The 19526-nt window shown below is 37.4% G+C and overlaps 1 protein-coding gene across 1 annotated transcript in view; it reads right to left on the minus strand.

Annotated features, from left to right (window-relative positions):
- The window catches only part of PLEK (pleckstrin), a 37079-nt gene extending 24395 nt beyond the window's left edge, over nucleotides 1-12684 (minus strand). The window contains exon 1 of the mRNA XM_027865422.1: nucleotides 12567-12684. Coding sequence (XP_027721223.1) covers nucleotides 12567-12608 — 42 coding nt within the window. The 5' untranslated portion in view covers nucleotides 12609-12684. The remainder of the gene's footprint in view (nucleotides 1-12566) is intronic.
- Nucleotides 12685-19526: the final 6842 nt, after the last annotated feature.

Here is a 19526-nt window from a genome sequence, read left to right on the forward strand (position 1 = left end):
ATCTAGCATATAGTTCTTGCCTAATGTCTTGCCATTATTCCAAATACTCAACAGTTCTTTTTATTTCATCCTCCTTCCATCCCTGGGAGATACCTGGTAAATGGGGTATGTTTATACCATATTGAAGGAAAGAAACTTCAACCTCAGTGGTATTCAGTAACTTGCCCTCAGAAAGCCAATCACGTGGACCTGGGTAATAATGGTGAGCTGATGGCCCTTAACCCAATACACATACTTTGAAATTACATTGGATCCCTTATTGAAGGGGCTCTTCTAGCTGTGGCTGTGAGTCATGTCACAAAGATTTCTAATGACCTTCACCACACGCAATTACCGTTTCCTATGTCTTGTGTTTCTCCTCTCTTTCTGTTGCATGAACATTTAAGATATTTAATACCTAAAATAGAAAAAGAGCCACTCTATTGAGCTTGGACTCTTTGCATATTACCTATTCTATGACATCATACACGTCATGAAAACCAGAAAATTCAGATAACATTGAGGTCCTAGCACATCCTATTATTTATCTGTGAATGGCAGAGGGTACTTACATAAAGTTGCTACTTGCATAATTGGATGGCTCTTTATTATCCCAGTTGTTGAATTCCTGCCTAGCCTTAATTTTTTTTAATTTTTAGTATTTTGATTTGGACAAACATAGCAAACATATACGTTTACCTATATGAAGAACAGAAAGAGGACTGCATATGGAACTGTGAATTTCCACTATGTACATCTTCTTGTGTTTTTCATTTACTTCAAACTTAACATACATGTCTTTGACTCCTGCTCTGCCTGGATTTGCGGACAGCTCCCTTCATGCTTTTAAACACAATTCAAATGCTACTTCTTCCAGCAAGCCTTCCCATACCACCAATATGATGTTTAGGTAAAAAGGAATGGAGAGGAGACCATGATGAAGTTATTTAACTTCCCTGGCCCTCAGTTTCCCTGAATGTAAACTGGCAATAATACCTATCTCATAGGGTTGTTGTGAGGCTCAAATGAAATAATGTACATAAAATGCTTTGCAAACCATAAAAGGCTATATAAACACCAATATTATTATTAGGAGAAAATACAAGCAATGACAAACATAATGGGAAGGATAATAACATTTTAACTCAAAAATCACCTAAGAATCTACTCCACAAACTTTGTGGGCAGAGCATCCCTAGGGTACATAGTGGTACTATACTTAAAAGTGGCCTCTTTGGTCTCTATTTTAACTGGCCTACTAAGAATTGTCTCAAGGAGGCAGCTTCTGAGACAAAAAAGATGACTCAGTTATCATTACTGTTGTTGTTTACGCGTGTCTTACTCTTTGTGACTGACTCTTCATGACCCCATTTGGGGTTTTCTTAGCAAAAATACTGGAGTGGTTTACGATTTCCTTCTCCAGTTCATTTTACATATGAGGAAACTGAGGCAAACGGGGTTAAGTGACTTGGCCAGGATCACACAGCTGGTAAGTGTCTGAGGCCAGATTTAAACTCAGGAAAATGAGTCTTCCTGACTTCAAGCTCAGCACTTTATCCACTGTGCCACAGTGCTGCTTGATCACTCTGTTAGCTGCTTTTAAGAAACAAGAACAACAGTAACCCTGAAACTGTTACATAATCAACCCATAAAAATCCCCTTCTGTCTCTTTCCATCTGTTCCCTACTACCAAAGCAAGGCAGTGAAACTTGGCTGCTTGTGCCTTCTATCCCTACTCAGCCCACATTCCTTTGCAAGGCTGTCCTTCATTGTAAGTGGTCTAAAACTCAGGGAATAAGGTGTAGAATATAATTTCCTCAGGTTCTGCAACAGCTAAGGATGACCCAACTTCCCTCTCTCATCACCCTCCTCTCATGGACCCGAATGTAAGGGGACGTAGGTTAATGTGTCAGCCACAGCAAAATGAAAAACGATCTCTTTAATCATCCTATTTTGCCTCAGCATGAGTTTGGAGACAACTGTGATTGAAGCCAACAACCTAGAATAACATTTTGTTTAAATGCTTTTTGCTACCTCAGCAATTAGCTAGCTGGCTTTTTTAGTAGCAAGAAAGTTCCTCTTTCTCATTTATATTTTAGGGAGGGTTTTGAGCAGGGAAAAGAAAAATGAACTTGTATTATTTGCATATTAACTAATTCATGATACTGTTATATCATGGAAGCCATACAATTCAGATAATATTGAGTTCCTAGCAGATTATGTTACTTATCTGAGAATAGCAGAGGGTTCCTATATAAATCTTCCACTTGCACAATAGGGTGTTGTTTATGCAAACAGGACAAATACTTTTTACAACAGTGACATTCCTGATCCAACACTTTGCATTGCATCCAGTCACAACAAAAAAGTCAGTAAATGATTGCTTTTCTCTCTTGGCATGATAGCCAGATAACTTCACTTAATATGAGACTGAATGAATCGCCTCTTCTCTGTCCCCTCCCCACCTGTTGAATTCCTACATATCCATTGATTTTTATGATTATGAACTTGACAAACATTAAGAAACATGAATATTTCACTACACAAAAGAAAACAGAACAAGAAGACTGCACATGAAACTGTGAATCTTCACCATGTTCATCTTATTAAGATTTGAGATAGAAGGGGGGTATCTATATATTATAAATTTAATATACTTAAATTAAGCCCAATTCAAATGTTCCTTCTTCTAGGAAACCTTCCTTCCTCTTCATCCCCCAGTTACAAATTATCTTTCTCCCCCCTCAATTATATTGTTTATTATTAAGAATTATGTTGCTGCTGTTCAATTGCTTCAATCATGTCCAACTCTCCATGACCCTATTTGAGGTGTTCTTGATAAAGATATTGGAACAGTTTGCCATTTCCTTCTCCAATTCATTTTACAGACGAGGAAACTGAGGCAAATAGGATTAAATGACTTGCCCAGGGTCACACAACTAGTAAGTGTCTGAGGCTGGATTTGAATTCATGAACATGAGTTTTCCTGATTTCAACCCCAGTGCTCTATTCATTGTGTCTTCTAGCTGTTCATGTTAGCTCACTAACAATTATATAAATACATATATAGATATATACATATATAACTATTACGACATCTTGTACCTCTCTTAAACAACTATCATGTATCATTTTGTATTAGAGTTGTTTATCTATATGTTATAACTCCTTGCTAGATTACAAGTTCAATGAGGGCAAGGATCTTTTCTAAATCTCAAAATTCTATCTCCCTCTGTACCTAGCAATGTGCTCTGCTCACTGCTCTACCCTGCCCTTAGTAAAATGAAATTTGAACCTCAAATTATTAGAACAAGAAGGGTCATGAAAGATCATCTGATCCAACCTTTTGATTTTTCAGATAAGGAAACTGAGGTGAAAATATGTGATATATAGTACTTGTCTCTAGAAATGTGATCAGATCATGAACTAGGCACATGCTGCCTATATAATTTTCCCCCCAGACCTGTGAGTTTGTAAGTATGGGAACTTGCTGTGAAGGATTGCAAAGTGTAATCTTAGAGAGTTGCCTAGGACACTGAGAAGGTAAGGTCCTTCCTCATGGGCGGTCAGCTCCTTCCGACTCTGAAGTTAATCAACTTTGCTGGCAGACTTGGAATCCACTCATAAAACAATCTCAACTAAATGCCTCTGTGTCATAAGGAATGACTATTGTATGATGTCATAAAATGAAGGGTGAAGAGAGTGGAGAACAAAGAACAATATGCAAAATAGTTACAACTGTGTAAATGCAGGCAACTGTGAAAGTGTCACGAAGCTGAGATCAAATACGATAGCTAACCAGCTAAAATGCATACCTTTCACTTCTTTTAATAAACAGTAAACTACTAAAGTCCTCACATTCACGTTCACTTGCCATCATTCCTTTGTGCTATTTTGTTGAGCTGTCAAAGGGTTGTATCTTTTTTGGTGTGGGGGTGGGAGGTGGAGTTAAACTGTGAGCTTGGGGTCAGGGTTATATAATGTGGTAAACTACTGTGCTTCTAATCATCTACATTTGCAGCTTTGGTGTAACAGTCAACTCTTCACTATCACTCACCCCACGCACCCAATGAGCTGCCAAATCTTGTCATTTCTACAATAGTAGCTAGCATTTATAGAGCACTTTGAGAATTGCCAAACACTAATATGTTACCTCTCTTTTCTCTCCACTCACACAACCACCAGCATCATTCAAACTTTCATTACCTTTCCACCAGACTACTGCAATAGCTGCCTAATTGGTCTTCCTGCCTCATCACTCCAGTCCACCTTCCACATGGCTACCAGAGTGATTTTCCTGAAGCTCAAGTCTAACCATCTCCCTTATTCCCTTAATGCCAACTCCAGTGTTTCCTTAATATCTGTAGGAGGAAATATTTTACCTATTTGCCATTTAAAGCCCTTCACAATTTGATCCGTCTCATTATTCTGGTCTCATATTTTACTTCTCTCAGAACAGCTATAGTTGAGTCAAGTTGATCTTTTAATTATTCCACTTATGTCACTTCATTTACCATATATCTTCATTTGCACTGGATGCCCCCAGCATCTGGAATGTCCTCCTTTCTTACCTTCTCCACTTCTTTCCATGATAATTATGTGTCACCTTTAACATTAATTCTTTCCTAATCTCTCCATCCCCCCAACCTCCTTATACCTATTTTGTATCTACTTCATACATATATGTGTTCATGCCCCACCCATCAAATACAGTTATCCCTTCCACATAATGGGGGTTCAGGCACAGTGCCCCCATGATCTGGAAAATATGCGTAAAATTGTTTTTGTCTTCCCTTTGTACCAGAGAAGTCTGAATTATTATGGTATCAAGAGATAAAATGTTATTATGTAATGCTATAAATATATTTTATGCATTTCTGAGTTTCTAAACTTTTTCTGTGTCATCTACTGGTCTTCACATGTTGTCTACAGCTTCTGCAAAATTCCCCAAACTCATTTAATTTTTATGCTGATCAGTGATATATTGAAACTGCAATGGGGAAAGACACAATATGGAAGGGATAGCTGTTTGAAAGCCAAAACCATTTCACTTTTTTCTTTGTATTCCCAATGCCTAGCAAAGTGTCTACACATAATAGGTCCCTAATAAATGCCTGTTGATTGGTGAGAGGAGGTAATTTGTTTAGATGGATTTCTGTTGAAATCAGAGAATTTTAGAGAATACCTAATCCAACCTTATCATTTTACAGATGAGAGAATCTTATGGGACCTATGCAGGCTAAGTGACTTGCCAAAGGTCATATAACTAGTTTTTGATTGAGCAGGTGCTACCTGGCATGTTTCCGGATTCCCAGTTCTGTCTTTTTTTCTTTAGACTACAGCAGTCTGATTTGTCCAAAAGATGAGTAGCTTCCCTAACTTAGGGCCTTTAGAAACAGTATTCGTTCCTTGAAACTACCAGGGTAAATTGAGATTTGCTTATAATAAATAGGATCTTTGATAATGCAACCTTTGCAGGTTCCTATTATAAATACACATTTATATACATATCTTCATAATCATCAACAAGTGTTTTTAAGGGCTTGTAAATATATTTGAAAGTACCAGATGGGGGAAGTATGGCTAGAAAGCCGTGGGAAAAAGAACTATGCGTTTTAGTAGACTATTATCCTAAAATCAGTTAACTGTGTGATAAAGCAAGCAAAAATGCTAATGCAATTTTATACTGCACTCATGTCCAGAACTAGGAAAGTAATAGCCCTTCTGTATTCTGCCGTAGTCAGACCATACCTAGTTTATCATGTTTAGTTCTAGGTGCCATATTTTAGGAAGGTTGATAAGGTGAGAGCATATAGAAGAACAGAAGTTCTTAGACTCTAGTGTCATTGATCCCTGGTGATGCCTGTGGACCCTTTCTCAGCATAACATTTTAAAGTGCACTTAAGAAAGTATGTAAGATTACCCAAGGAAACTAATTTCATTGAAATATAGCTATAAAATTTTTTTAAACAAACTCATGGACTCTATGTTAAAAATTTCTGATCTAGGGGAAGGTAAACAGCATAGTAATAAAGGGCTCTAAGATCAGGCCACAGGAGGAATAGTTGAAGACAGGTTTATATCCTGGAAAAGAGAATTCTTGAGGGAGGGGGCTATAGGAAAGTACTTGATGGACTGTTACATGGAAGAGTGATTCAACTTCTCTTGCTTACTATTGGGGACAGAACTAGATGCAAATAATGGAAGTTTCAAAGAGGTACACTGAACCTTGTAAGGAGATAGTAAGAATAGTAAGGAAAAACAATCAGAGCTGGCTAATACTGAAATGGGCCACCTTTAAGGGAAATGGGATCTCCCTTCCAGAAGGTCTTTGATCAAAGCTTAGTTGTACATGGGATTCTTTTTCAGGAATAGATTGTGCGATATGGCCTCTGACGTCCCTTTCAAATCTGAAATTCTGTGATATCTAATGCTACAGATTCCCCCAGTAGTTTGGGTGCTGAAATAATCTTTCTTAAGAATTGCCTCCTCCTTTCATTAAGAAAACACCATTTATGGGACAGCTAAGTGGTTCAGTGGATAGAGCTCTGGCCTTGGAGTCAGGAGGACCTGAGTTCAAAGCTGGCATCAGATACTTGACACTTACTAGCTGTGTGACCCTGTGCAAGTCACTTAACCCTGATTGCCTTACCAAAAAGCAAAAAAAAAAAAAAGAAAAAGAAAAAGAAAGAAAGAAAAAAGAAAACCAAGCTTTGCATCTTACAGACTCAGAGAGTTGCCAGATAGATAAATAGACATACACACACACACACACACACACACACACACACACACAGAGGCACGTGCATGCACACATGTAAACACATATATATGTATAGACTTCATGGAGGAAGCACTTGAACTCCTACATATATATATTTATATGTGTATATACACATGTTATTTTCTTCATTAGAATGTACATTTTAAAATGCGCAAGTTTCTACAGGGCAGGGACTATTTAACTTTTGTTCTTGTATCTCCAGAACCTGGTATATAATATGTACTTAATAAATGCTTAATTGATTAATTAATTCCTAACTCCTGAGGCCAGCTCACTACAATATCCCACTATTTTCCCCCAGCTTATATGGTCCAAAATGATCTCTTTTCCTCAGAACTCTATCTCCAGACTGATGTATGACTGGATCAAATTCTTATCTCAGAGTCATTGGAAACAATTATGTGGAAGCTAGGGGTGGGTGGCAGTGTGAGGAGGGAATCTCCCTGCTATTCCAAGCCAGATTCTATACAATTGCATGCCCATTTTGAGTACATAAGTCTTAGGTACTGAGTCAGACTTAGTTTCCCAAAGGAAGAGAGCTCATTATCATGAGACTACTCGTATTTTCAAGCAGTTGTAACTATTTTCTTGAGTAGCCAAGATTAACATGAAGTCAATTGAAAATATCAACTAGCTGCCCAACTGCAGCCTTTTCCTCCTGCTCCACATACACTTTTCATTTCCCCCCTTCCTAATCCAGGAACTTTCCTCTAAAGTGCAGAAAGAGATAACAAATGAATTTTTGAAACAAATGTTTCCACCACCCCTCAAAAAAAAAAAAAAGTCAGGTATGCTTTATCCAGTATTGTTCATTTACACATATGTAATTTTGGGGGGGAAACTCACAATTTGGAGTTACCAGTTTTCTATATCCACTATATATTTTAACTAAATGTCTCTTTCCTGGCCATGTCTCTAGTGACCTGCTTATGTCTAATTTTGTCACCCAGAGTTAAAGTGCTTAATGAATGGCTATTGGATAATGAAGAAATGAACTGATGAATGAATGAATAAATGAGTGAACAAGTGAATAAGTGAGTGAATTCACTCAGCAGATGGCTATAGCAAACAGCCCCTCAAAAGAGATGAAATTTAGTTTGGGGTGTGAACTTTAGGTATTAGTTTAAAAACTTCTTACAGATACCTTCCATAAAATAAAGAGCCTCCCTTAACTTCCCCTTTCTAGCACTTCTCCTTTCACATACCAAGTTTGTGACTGGAATTCACTAACCATTTATACTTTAAGAAAAAATACTTACTGTTTTGAAACTTGACTAAAGTCTGAGCTCTAGCTTTGATATTATGTTTTTTCACTGAAATTTAACACATAAAAAATACAACTATAGGAAGAGTGAGTTATAATCTAACTGAAACATGTAAAATACAATGGAAAGTCTGAGTATTGTAGTGAATATGAGACCTGCACTCTTATTCTGGCTTTGCCACTGGTTGTGTCACTTTGGGCAAGTCACTTTGCATCTCTGTGTCTCGGTTTCCTCAACTGTAAAATGAAGGGATTTCACTAGTGATCTCTAGCATATTTTCTGTATTTCGTTATCCTATTAAATTAATATACATCATAGCAGTCACATGAGTTCCAGGGTTGGGAAGCAGAAAACAAAAGGGTTAACTCCCACTCTGCTTCAGACTCCCTGCTACTACCATTTTTCTCTCTCTGTCTCTGTGTGTGTGTATCTTTCTGACTCTCTCTACCTTCCCTTTTTCCTCTATCTTAAAACACTATATAAATGGTAGTATTATCTTCCACTTCCAACCCAACGAGACAATTATTGAGTCCCCAATGACTAATAAACAAGAAGTTGAGCATCAGGACTTTGTGGTTGCATAGTAACTTATTACCTATCGTTTCTCATCTCTTTCATAATTACAAATAGGTCCAGACTTAGGAATAGTGAGAATAATGACTCTCTTTGTAGTACAAGTTTAGTAGCATTGGAAATGTCTCCTTTGTCCACAAATAATTCCTTCTCTTCATTGATAGCTGAAATTCCTTTCACCAGGTTTCTCACTCAACTAAAGATAAGGTTATAAGGGGAAGAAAAGGAGGTGGCAAGTTCCAACCAAGATGTAAATGACTGCTATAAAAATCCTTTTCCAAAAACAGATTCTGATAGGAGGGACAACACTAAGGATCTGAGAGAGTAGGCCAAGCAAGGAAAGGTGAGTATTAGGGAAAACTGGAGAAACTACAAAGTGAAAACACACAGAAAGGGGAGAGTGTCAGAAAGAGATCATTTTGTTTCTTCTTTCTCGTGGTTTCTCCCATTAGTTCTAATTCTTCTTTACATCATGATTAATGTGAAAATGATTAACATTAATGTATAAACAGACCCTATATCAGATTGCATGCCATCTTGGAGAGGAAGGAGGAAAAAGAGGGGGAGAAAATTTGAAACTCAAAATCTTATGGAAGTGAATGTTGAAAACTAAAAATTAATTAATTAATTATTAAAGAAAAAGAAATAGAAATCAATTTCATTTACTTTAGAAATTTGCCAAGGCCTTACAATGGTTATCAATAGGCCATATTGAGATTTCATTGGGCTAGATTTCACTTGTCTAGATTGGATAGATAAATTTAAATCACAAGTTATGAGACTCCAATTTAAAGACAAGAAAGTTCTAAAACACTCTACTCATAGAAGGACAAAATTTCTAAATGACAAATTGATGTGTTTGCCCTCCTTCCCAGAAACCCCATTCAACTTTGAAAATATCAGTCAGGCAACAGAGATAAGGGGACCTGAGCTTCATAATGAGGAGGAAATATTTTGCATAGAAATAAAACAGAAAACAAAATGTCAATGGTGCTGCAATCAACAAACTTCTGCTGGTGTGCCTCCACTCCTCTGGCTTACATATAAAAATAACTTTTCCCAGACCTTCTCCAGAGAAGAAGGAGGAGGAGGAGGAGGAGGAGGAAGAAAAGAAGGAGAAGGAGAAGAAGGAGAAGAAGAAGAAGGAGAAGGAGAAGAAGGAGAAGAAGAAGAAGAAGAAGAAGAAGCAGAAGAAGGAAAAGGAGGAGAAGAAGGAGAAGAAGAAGAAGAAGAAGAAGGAAAAGGAGAAGAAAAAGAAGGAGAAGAAGGAGAAGGAGAAGAAGGAGAAGGAGAAGGAAAAGAAGTTAAAGAAGAAGAATTAGAAGAAGAATAAGAAAATGAGAGGACTGGATGAAATCATCTCTAAGATAATTTCCATCTCTAAATCCCATGAGATAGGTTCCACTGTTTATTATTCTTAGGTATTTTTTAAAGATTGAGCTTTATGGGCCCCAAGGAGAGGTTTATTTGTATTGGTTTGATTTTTTTTCATCCAAGTTCATTATGTGAATGACAATTCTATAATCACTATTGCCTAACAGCATAGTAAAAATGTTTTTTTCATTTTCATATATACTATATGTTTCATATTCATAGATTAACTTATTTTAAGTTAATGGCCCAATATTTTTCTCTGATGACAAGTGTCATAATTACTGATTCTTTTTAGTTCACTTTACCGAAAAGCTTAAAAAAAAAAGCAGTTCCTAAACCTCTATCTCTCAAAAGTTAATTGGCCTATTTACATGAAAATGGAAGCCTTTTTGATTTCATCAGCATGGGAAACTCCTTTCCCCACCAACTCAAACTTATTACTACATCCCAGGGAGTTGCCTATGGCACACAGATTGTCCAGAGTTACATAACTAGTGAATGCCAGAAATGGGATTTGAACCCAGGTCCAAAACCCAGACCTCAGGCAGCTAGATGGTGCAGTGAATAGAATGCTGGCTCTGGAGTCAGGAGGACTTAAGTTCAAAAACAATCTCAGATACTTGCTAGCTGTGTGGCCCTGGACAATTCACTCAACACTTTTTGCCTCAGTTTCTTCATCTGTAAAACGAGCTGGAGAAGGAAATGGCAAACCACTCCAGTGTCTTTGCCAGGATTATGGAGAGTTGCAGAGAGTCAGACATGCCTGAAATGACTCAACAACAACTCAAAGCCTAGTTCTCAGTCCACTAACTGTCATCGTTTCTTGGCCTAGGTACACAAGAATAACAAAGTGAGACATATATCCATTACTGCCATCAACAAGAGAGCCTTACTGCATTTTGGAAAGGCAAGTGGGCATTTAGCTTTGTTCAGAAATGTTCCAAGATATACCCTGCATGCACAATTGTACCATTTCTTTATCGGCATCCAGGGTTTCTAACTTCTAGCTAGATAGGACCTGGGACAGCACCACCTTATGAACTAAGTTAAAACATGTTTTTAAAAGGCCTGTGCTGCAGTGGAAAAACTGATCTTAAAGTCAGGAAACCAGGGTTCTTATTTCAGCTCTGCCGTCACTTTGCTTTTCTGAGTTTCAACTACCATATCTACAGAATGGAGAGATTGATCTGAATGAACTCTATAATCCCTTTCAGGTCTCAAATTTTACCTGGGAGTCAGTTGGTTAGTGAGGCATCCCCTGTATGAAGACCACTTCAGGAAGAATATGACCTAAATCAATGAGACAAACTCTCCTTTTTCCTTTCAGCACAGTGGAACACTGACCTCACTTAAAAGGACATTATTTGCCTATCTGTTTATGAAGGTATTTCTCACAGAATGCAAATTAACCTCAGCCCTGCCAGTGAATACATTTTGGTAAGAGAGTTTCAGAATGACTCTGAGGACAAACCTATCACCAGAATTTGGGGGGGGGGGGAGAAGGGCTAATGGTAGATGGTCTTTCCAAGCTCCATCACAGTTGGTTCATATATATTTGAGAAAATCATCTCTTTCTTGATAGCTCAGCTTTCTAATCTGCAAAATGGAGCTCCTACTGCTTCACAGACACAGCTGTCTTATGACTGTATTATGAACTGTAGGCTAAAGGATTATAGAATCATAAGATTTAGTATTAGAAGAAACCTCAGAGGTCATTTAGTCCAGCCTCATCATTTTATATGTGAGAAAAATATGACTCAGAGATGCTAAGTAATGTGCCCAAGTTCACAGAGACTCTAAGTAGCAGAGACAAGATTCAACAAGATTCAAGGTCAAGCTTCTAAAAAAGATAATTTTAAAATTGTTATTACATAAACATATCAATAGTAAGATACTAAGAAACTAGGCTATCACCATCTTGATCAGTAATCATTTTGTTTTCTTTCTCTACCTTATTCACTTTACATCGCCTCCCTCCAAAAAAGATACTTAAAAAATTTTTAATAGTGAACCTGCAGTATTGTTTAATGATCAACTTTGAATGACTTAGCTATTCTCAGCAAGATCCAGGACAATTCTCAATTTAAAAAAAGTGAGTTCCAGAGTCTCAGGGAAGGAAAGAGAGAGAGAATCTGGAACTCAATTTTTTTAAAGTGAATGTTTAAAATTGTTTATACATGTAATTGGGGAAAAATAAAATATTATTTAAAATTTTTTTAAATGAACATGAACTCTGAGTAATTTTACATGTGAATAATGGCTCTGCCTTCAACATTTTACAAGCTAGGATGCTTCCTTATTCTAACCCACCACTATTCAATGCTTAGTATTAAATATTCTTAAAAGCAATCATTCCTAATTGTCTCTCTAAGACTATGAGTTATAGACAAGTAGCTAATCTGCATCAAGGGAAGAAATTTGCATGCCAAGAGATCCCCTCCATTGATGAAATCCCAAGTCAGAACAATGAAAAATACAATAAAAATATATAAACTAACACAGACATCTTCTCCATTTGGTCTTTAGATAACTTAATGTGGAGACCAGTCCCCTGGATCATGAAGTCCTTTTAGGCAGTTGCTGCCACTTACCTTTTTCACAAGGTAACCATCCCTGATTTTCTTTGGTTCCATGTCTGCTAGATGCTCCCCAGAGTCAGTTGTCTCTGCAGCTCTACCTCATCTGGAAGCCCAAGATAGCTGTGGCTTTCTTTTTGTACAGCATGGTCACTTTCACAAGTTCCCCTCTGCTTGTCAATCACATGAGCACATCCGGTTTCTCTTCAATGAGAGAAAAAGGAGAATAGGGAACCAGGGTGCTGACCCACCCTCTTGCTTTGCAAATTTTGAGGATTCCAGTGTTATTAACAGAAAACTTGTGGTAAATATTTTCCTGTATGTCACAAAAAAGGGGAGGGTATGTTTCCAGAGGTGGGGTGGGTATTTAAAAAAAATCAGGAGCAAAGCAAGGTGAAGGAGAAGGATTCTCTTCTTGGAAACGTTGGTGTTTGAAAGTTATTGGTGGAAAATTCAGAATTTTAATAGAAATTCCAAGAAGCACAAAAGTTTCCCATGTATGTAAATTGAAGAGGAAAATAATATTCCACTTTCTGGAAAGTATGTTTTATCTAGAGATGACTTTTTTCAAATGTGACCTTAATTAACAATATCAACAACTGTTGGAACCAGACACAGAGCTGAATTTAATATTTCTTTTAGTCTCTGTTCCTCTGTTCTCTTTAGAGCCAACAAAGATTGAGCTTGTGGGAAAGGCTCTCTTCAGGGAGCTCCTGTTTCTGGAGGTTGTCCAGAGGAAGGCAGCCAGGAAGATGAAGGGCCTTGATTTCATGTCACGTAAGGATAGGTTGAAAGAATTAGGTATGCTTATCCTAGAGAAGAGAAAGGAGGGGAGAGCAGGGAGTGAGATGAGAGTATGAGCATGAGAGCTATCTTCAGGTACTTAAAGAGCTAGAAGAATTAGATTTGATCTATTTGTACCCAAAGGGCACACCAAGGATCAATGGGTAGAAATCGAAAAGGAATACATTGCAACTTGATATCAGGAAAAACTCCCTAATAATTAAAGGTATGAGAAAGTGGAATAGGCTGCCTTATGAGGCAGTGGCTTGTCTCTCCTTGGAGGCCCTCAAGCAGAGGGTGACTTGACCAGTATGTTATCATAGGGATATGAATTGGAGCAGATGGCTGCTGAGGTCCTTCCAGCTCTGAAATTCTGTAATTCTAATTCATCTCTCTCTAGCTGCTGCCACAAGAGGTAGTGGTCACTTCATCTCATAGTTGTTTTCCAATGCCCTCTTTAGACTGACACATGTGACCAGACAGAACAGATTGGCCATTGTTGACCTTCTCTTCCTATTGGATACTCTCTCCTTCCTAGCTTCTGTGACACTGCTCACTCTTGATTCACTTCCTACCTGTCTGACTACTACCTGACTAATACCCCCAAGGCTCTGGCCTAAGCCCTTTTACTTTTTCTATATATATTCTCTAAATTGGTGATCTCATCAGCATCTATTATTTGAATTATCATCCATAAGCAGGTGACTCCCAAATCAATATTCTTAGCCCTGATCTCTCTCCTGAACTCTAATCCAAAATTATCAACTGACAGCTGTACCTCTCTATCTGGATATCCCAAAATTCAGGAATCTCAAATTCAGCATATCTAAAATGGAATTCATTGTATTGTCCACTAAACCCATTCTTGCTTTGAACTTCTTCATTTCTGTTGATGATACCACCATCCTTCCAGTTGCTACCATGGACTCATCCACAACTCAGTTCTTCATCATCTCTCTTACACAATAAGTTGCTAAGTCTTATCAATTCTACTTTCAAAACTTCTCTTACATCCATCTCCTTTTCTTTCACACAGCCTCTAGTCCAATTCAGGTCCTTATCACCTTTCTCCTGGATTATTGCAATAGCCTCATAATTGATCTCCCTGCATCCAGTCTCTCCCCTCTACAATCCATCCTCCACACAGCTGCCCAATTGATATTTCTATGACATACTTCACCATGCCACCACCGTGCTAAAAAAAAAAAAAATCTTTAATAGTTTCCTACTGCCTCTAGAAGAAAATACAAAACCTTAGCTTGACATTAAATCCAACCCCACCCCACACATCACTACCCACCACCACCCAATCTGGTTTCCACTAAACTTCCGGTCTTATTTCAGACTACTCCCTTTCACACATTTTTAATTTCGGTCAGACTGGAATACAAGCTATTCATCAAAAAGGTGTTCTACTTCTTACTTTCATAGCTTTACATAAGCAGTTCCCCCAGTTTCATATGCAGAATGCAATCCTTCCTCAGCTGTCCTTCCTTTAAAAGTTTTAAAGCTTTCTTTAAAGCGTGGTTCCAGTGACATTTCCTACATGAGACCTTCCCTGTACAGAAAAATGTTTAAGAAATGTTTTTAGCAATTTTACCATTTATAATTTGTCATTGTTTAAACAAGTAACCAAGGCTTATATTGGGAGTTGCTTTGACATTGATCATCCTGAGAACCGGGATGAGAGTCTGTGGATCAGCCTGACTCATGATCAAATTCATCTTAATGAGTTTAAAGGCCAAAGCCCCCTTCCAATGGCAGAGTGATATTTTGAAAATTATTTTCTTTGATAGACTTAGTTCTTCTCAGCAATGCAAGGATCTAAAACATTTCCAAAAGATTCATGATGGAAAATGATATCCACATCCAGAGAAAAAACTATGGAGTCTGAACGCAGATTGAAGCATACTACTTTCTTGCTCCCTCTCCTCTTTTTTATTTCTTCTTTTTGTGGTTTTCCCCTTTGGTTCTAATTTTTCTTTCACAACATGATTAATGTGGAAATATGTTTAATATGATTGTACGTGTATAGCCTATACCAGATTGCATACTATCTTGGGGAAGAGGATGGGGGGGAGGGAGAGAAGAAAATTTAGAACTCAAAATCTTATAGAAGTGAATGTTGAAAATTAAATTAAATAAATAAGTTAAAAAATTTTTAAAAATAAAATTATTTTCTTCTCATTCATGAAAGTAGTTACCAAGCTGAAGAACTCCTAATGGTTTATTTTTTTTCCTTCACACACCTTTAATGTGAGGGTACTTCCCAAGTTACGAAAACAAGATTGAAGATTGTTCCACATTCATCAAGAGCTGGCTGATATTGCCTGTTTAAGACAGTTTGCTATGATTTCTCTGAACAGCTACCAAGCTTCCCTGAACCAAATGGCACCACCCAGTGTCAGGAATAGAAAACTATCTGATTCAATGTCTCCCATCACCCTACGTGCCTAAGTGCCTAAGTGGTTCAGTGGATAGAGTTCCAGACCTGGAATGAGAAAGACCTGAGTTCAAACCCTGTCTTAAACACTTACTAGTTGTGAAACTCCTGGAAAAGTCACTTACCTCTGTCCAACCCAGTTTCCTTAACTGTAAAATGAGGATAATAATAGCACTTACTTTAAAGGACTATTTCAATAATCAAAAGAAATAATATTTGTAAAGCTTTTAGCACAGTGCCTGCAACATGACAGGTGCTTAGTAAATGCTGGTTCCTTTTCTTTACTATCTCCTTTTTATCCCCACCAAGGAAGCCATACAGACTATGCTTCTCCATTTTTCATAATTGTTACTATCATGACTCATATTTTAATATGATTTAAATTTTTCAAAGTATTTTCTTCACAACCAGTCTGAGAAATGAGTAAGTTATTTATTGATATACCCATTTTGCAGAAAAGTAAATTGAGACTCAGGAAGATTAAAAGAAGATTAGCAAGTATTAGAACTTGGCTCATGACTCATTTCATTTTTGCCTTAGGCAATCTATTTCTCATACACATATCTGTATGTATGTATTCTCTTGAGATCCTTTCATTCTTTTCTTCAGAAAATGTTTCTTCCACCTTTATTCCCTTTCCTATGGCACCAGTTATGATCAGTGAGTATAAGTTTAGAGTTTGTACCACGGAAAGAAAAGGAAAACCACAAATTAGAGTAGACAAAATTAAGGACACATGCTTTTAACCATTAAAGCGATGGAAAATGGAAGTCCATTCCAAATCTTTAGAGAAAAATCTCCCCCTCTTTCTTGTTTCTCCCCTAAGGAAACCTGCTTTTTCTCATGCATAGAATCAGAATCTCTGAGCTGAAAAGGATCAAATGCCTCCATGGCAACACTGATCAGAAGTGATGATATAAGTTTGACTAGAGTGGACAAGAGAATGAATGTACCAGAATTCAAGATATGTATGTATGTATGTATACATATATATATATATACACATATATATATAACTTTAATATATATTTGTATGTATATAATATTCTTTTTCATTTTATTCATATATTTATCAAGCATTTATTAAAAATTCGCTAAGGTAAGACATTATATGAGGCTCTGAGGATAACATGAGAAAGCAAAAAAGAGTCTTTGCCTTCCAGCAGCATAAATCTTCCTGCTTTATTTGACCAAAGGGAGAGTTAACAAACAGAAAAAAAAAATCATAGGCATTATTTGCCTGTATTATATATTTGATTTCATGCCCTCATTACTGAATATATCATTTGAATATATACTATTCATAATTAAGTTCATTTGCATGTGGCCACAAGTGACATGCTAGCCTGTTAGCATGGGGCAAAGGAACTGTCAATCATCTAGCATTCCACTCCTTCTCTGCTATGGGAAGAAGTGAACTCAGTCTAGGAGTTAATCATTCCTTTGTACTCATTGACTTTGCTTTCCTCCCACCCCCACTGGCCACTTCTGTTTCTTCCAGATCCAGCCTATCTTTTCAGTAACTCAAACCTCAACATCATAGTTAAGCAAATAGTTGTTACATTAAAAGCATTAATCTCATGTACTATTAGTCCAAAGTAGCAGTCCCATGAGACAACAAGATGGCTCAGTGAATAGAGTATTGGGCTTAGAATCAAGAAGACGTATGTTTAAATTCCACCTAAGATAATTACCCTGGGTGACCCTGGGCAAGTCACTTAGCCTTTATTTGCCTCAGTTTTCTCATCGATAAAATGGGAATAACAATAGCACCTACCTCCTGAGGTTGTTGTGAGGATTGAATGAGATAATATTTGTAAAATGATTTACAAACCTTAAAGTGAAATATAAATACTAGCTATTATCATGAAGTATTGAGTCATACAACATTCATTGCTTCCTCTCTCAAAATTCCCAAGACGAAAACAAAAATATCTGTTCAGGCTGGAATCTGCAAAGTGTCATCTTTGCGAATACAAATACAAAGTGTCATCTGCAGATTTGATAGCAATGGCATCTGAGAGGCACCATGGTGGGGTGAATAGGAACTAGCCCTGAAGTCAGGAAAACTTGACATAGATAGAAATAAAGTAACTTGCCCAGGACCTTCTAGTTAGTAAGAGTCTGAAGGCAGCTAAGTGTTTTACAAATATTATCTCATTTGATCCTCAAAACAACACTGGGAAGTACATTTTATTGCTATACCCATTTTATAGTTGAAGAAACTGACAGCTAGAGGTAAAATGACTTGCCCAGAATCATACAGCTAATGAGAATCTGAAGGCAGATTTGAACTCGGGACTTTCTAAGTTCAGGCCTAGCACTCTATCCACTGCTCCACCTAGGCTGAGACTATGATGTATTTTCCTTAATCTCTTAGAACCAGAAAAAAATCTTGGGACCTGGGTAATGGGAAGGCAGTCTGGGAACAAACTATACCTCTTCAGCATCCTTTGTCTTTCAAAATGACTCATATACTATCAAAAAGCCTAGTAGTTAAGCCAAATGAGAACGAGATTCTGTCTCTTTGCCTTGAGGTCTCAGAGTTATTGTTATAATTATTTGAAGGGTTTTGAGAATAGGTGTGACATTTTTGCATTTATATGTAAGAAAGATTACTCTGCTAAGTGTGAATAATGGTTTGGTTTGGTTTTGAGAGAAAGTAGAGGCAGGAAATCTTAATAGGAGGCTACAATAATATGCTTGGTGGATGGTAATGGCAGCCTCTGCTAGGGTGAATAGGAATAAGAGCTTGAAAGAAGAGAAAAGAGAGGAGAGATATTTTGGAGGCAGAATTCCTAAGGCTAGGGATACAGTTTCTGAAATCTAAAATTGATAGATAATTGAATAATAAATGCAATCATTATTTCTATGAAGTCTAAACATAAAATATAAAAAAATTTTTCATCCTATTTCTGAAGTAAAATATTGTGAAAATAGAGTTAAATTCACCTTAGCTATTTACTAATTCCACCTCAGCATATTATAATGATAATGCTTTCTACTGTACATTTTCTTTTTATTGCAAACATGGTTTTTAAATCTCATTGTGCTAAAAAATGGGCTATCATGGGCTACCTGGCCACTACATATAATATTATTTCCATGGCAAAGTGTTTCAAGGTCCAAAAAATTAACTTATAAGCTTCTGAAAATAAGCTCATTAATAAGTGAAAATAATTTCATCATCACCATCATCATCTTTTCCTCCTCCTCTTCATACCCCTTTCCCTCCCTATCTTGCTGATCAATGTGGAAGCTCTGACCTGCTCTGTTTTCTGACCTGGGCCAGTTCAACCCTTCTGGGCAGCCTGATGGCTCCCTCTCTTGAGGATCAGTGTGTTGTTACCACACAAGGTACAAATGCCAGATTGGCTTTAGCTCCACTGCAGCTCCTGAACTCAAGCAATCTGCCAGCCTCAGCTTTCCCAGTAGCAGAGATTGCAGGTATGAACCGTAACACCCAGCTGGAGGCTTCCTGAGTGCTGTGCAGTGAATGTGGGCTTTCCCACATGACAAGTAACTGCTGAATTAAGTGATAAGTAGATCGTTGTACGATTTTCTCCTGGCCAGGAGTAGGCTTTCTCACAGAGTAATGCCAGTATTTTCACCTTATCAGAATGCCAACTCTTAAAAATAAGTTGCATGGGGAGGGACCAGGGAGGAAGGAAGCAAGGAAGCAAGGAAGCTCTTCACTTTAACGATCATGGTAATTTTACCAAGAATTCACCGATTTCAAGCTTTGTAAA

This window comes from Vombatus ursinus, unplaced genomic scaffold (assembly GCF_900497805.2).
Source record: "Vombatus ursinus unplaced genomic scaffold, bare-nosed wombat genome assembly UNPS02014778.1, whole genome shotgun sequence".
In the NCBI taxonomy this organism is placed as follows: domain Eukaryota; kingdom Metazoa; phylum Chordata; class Mammalia; order Diprotodontia; family Vombatidae; genus Vombatus; species Vombatus ursinus.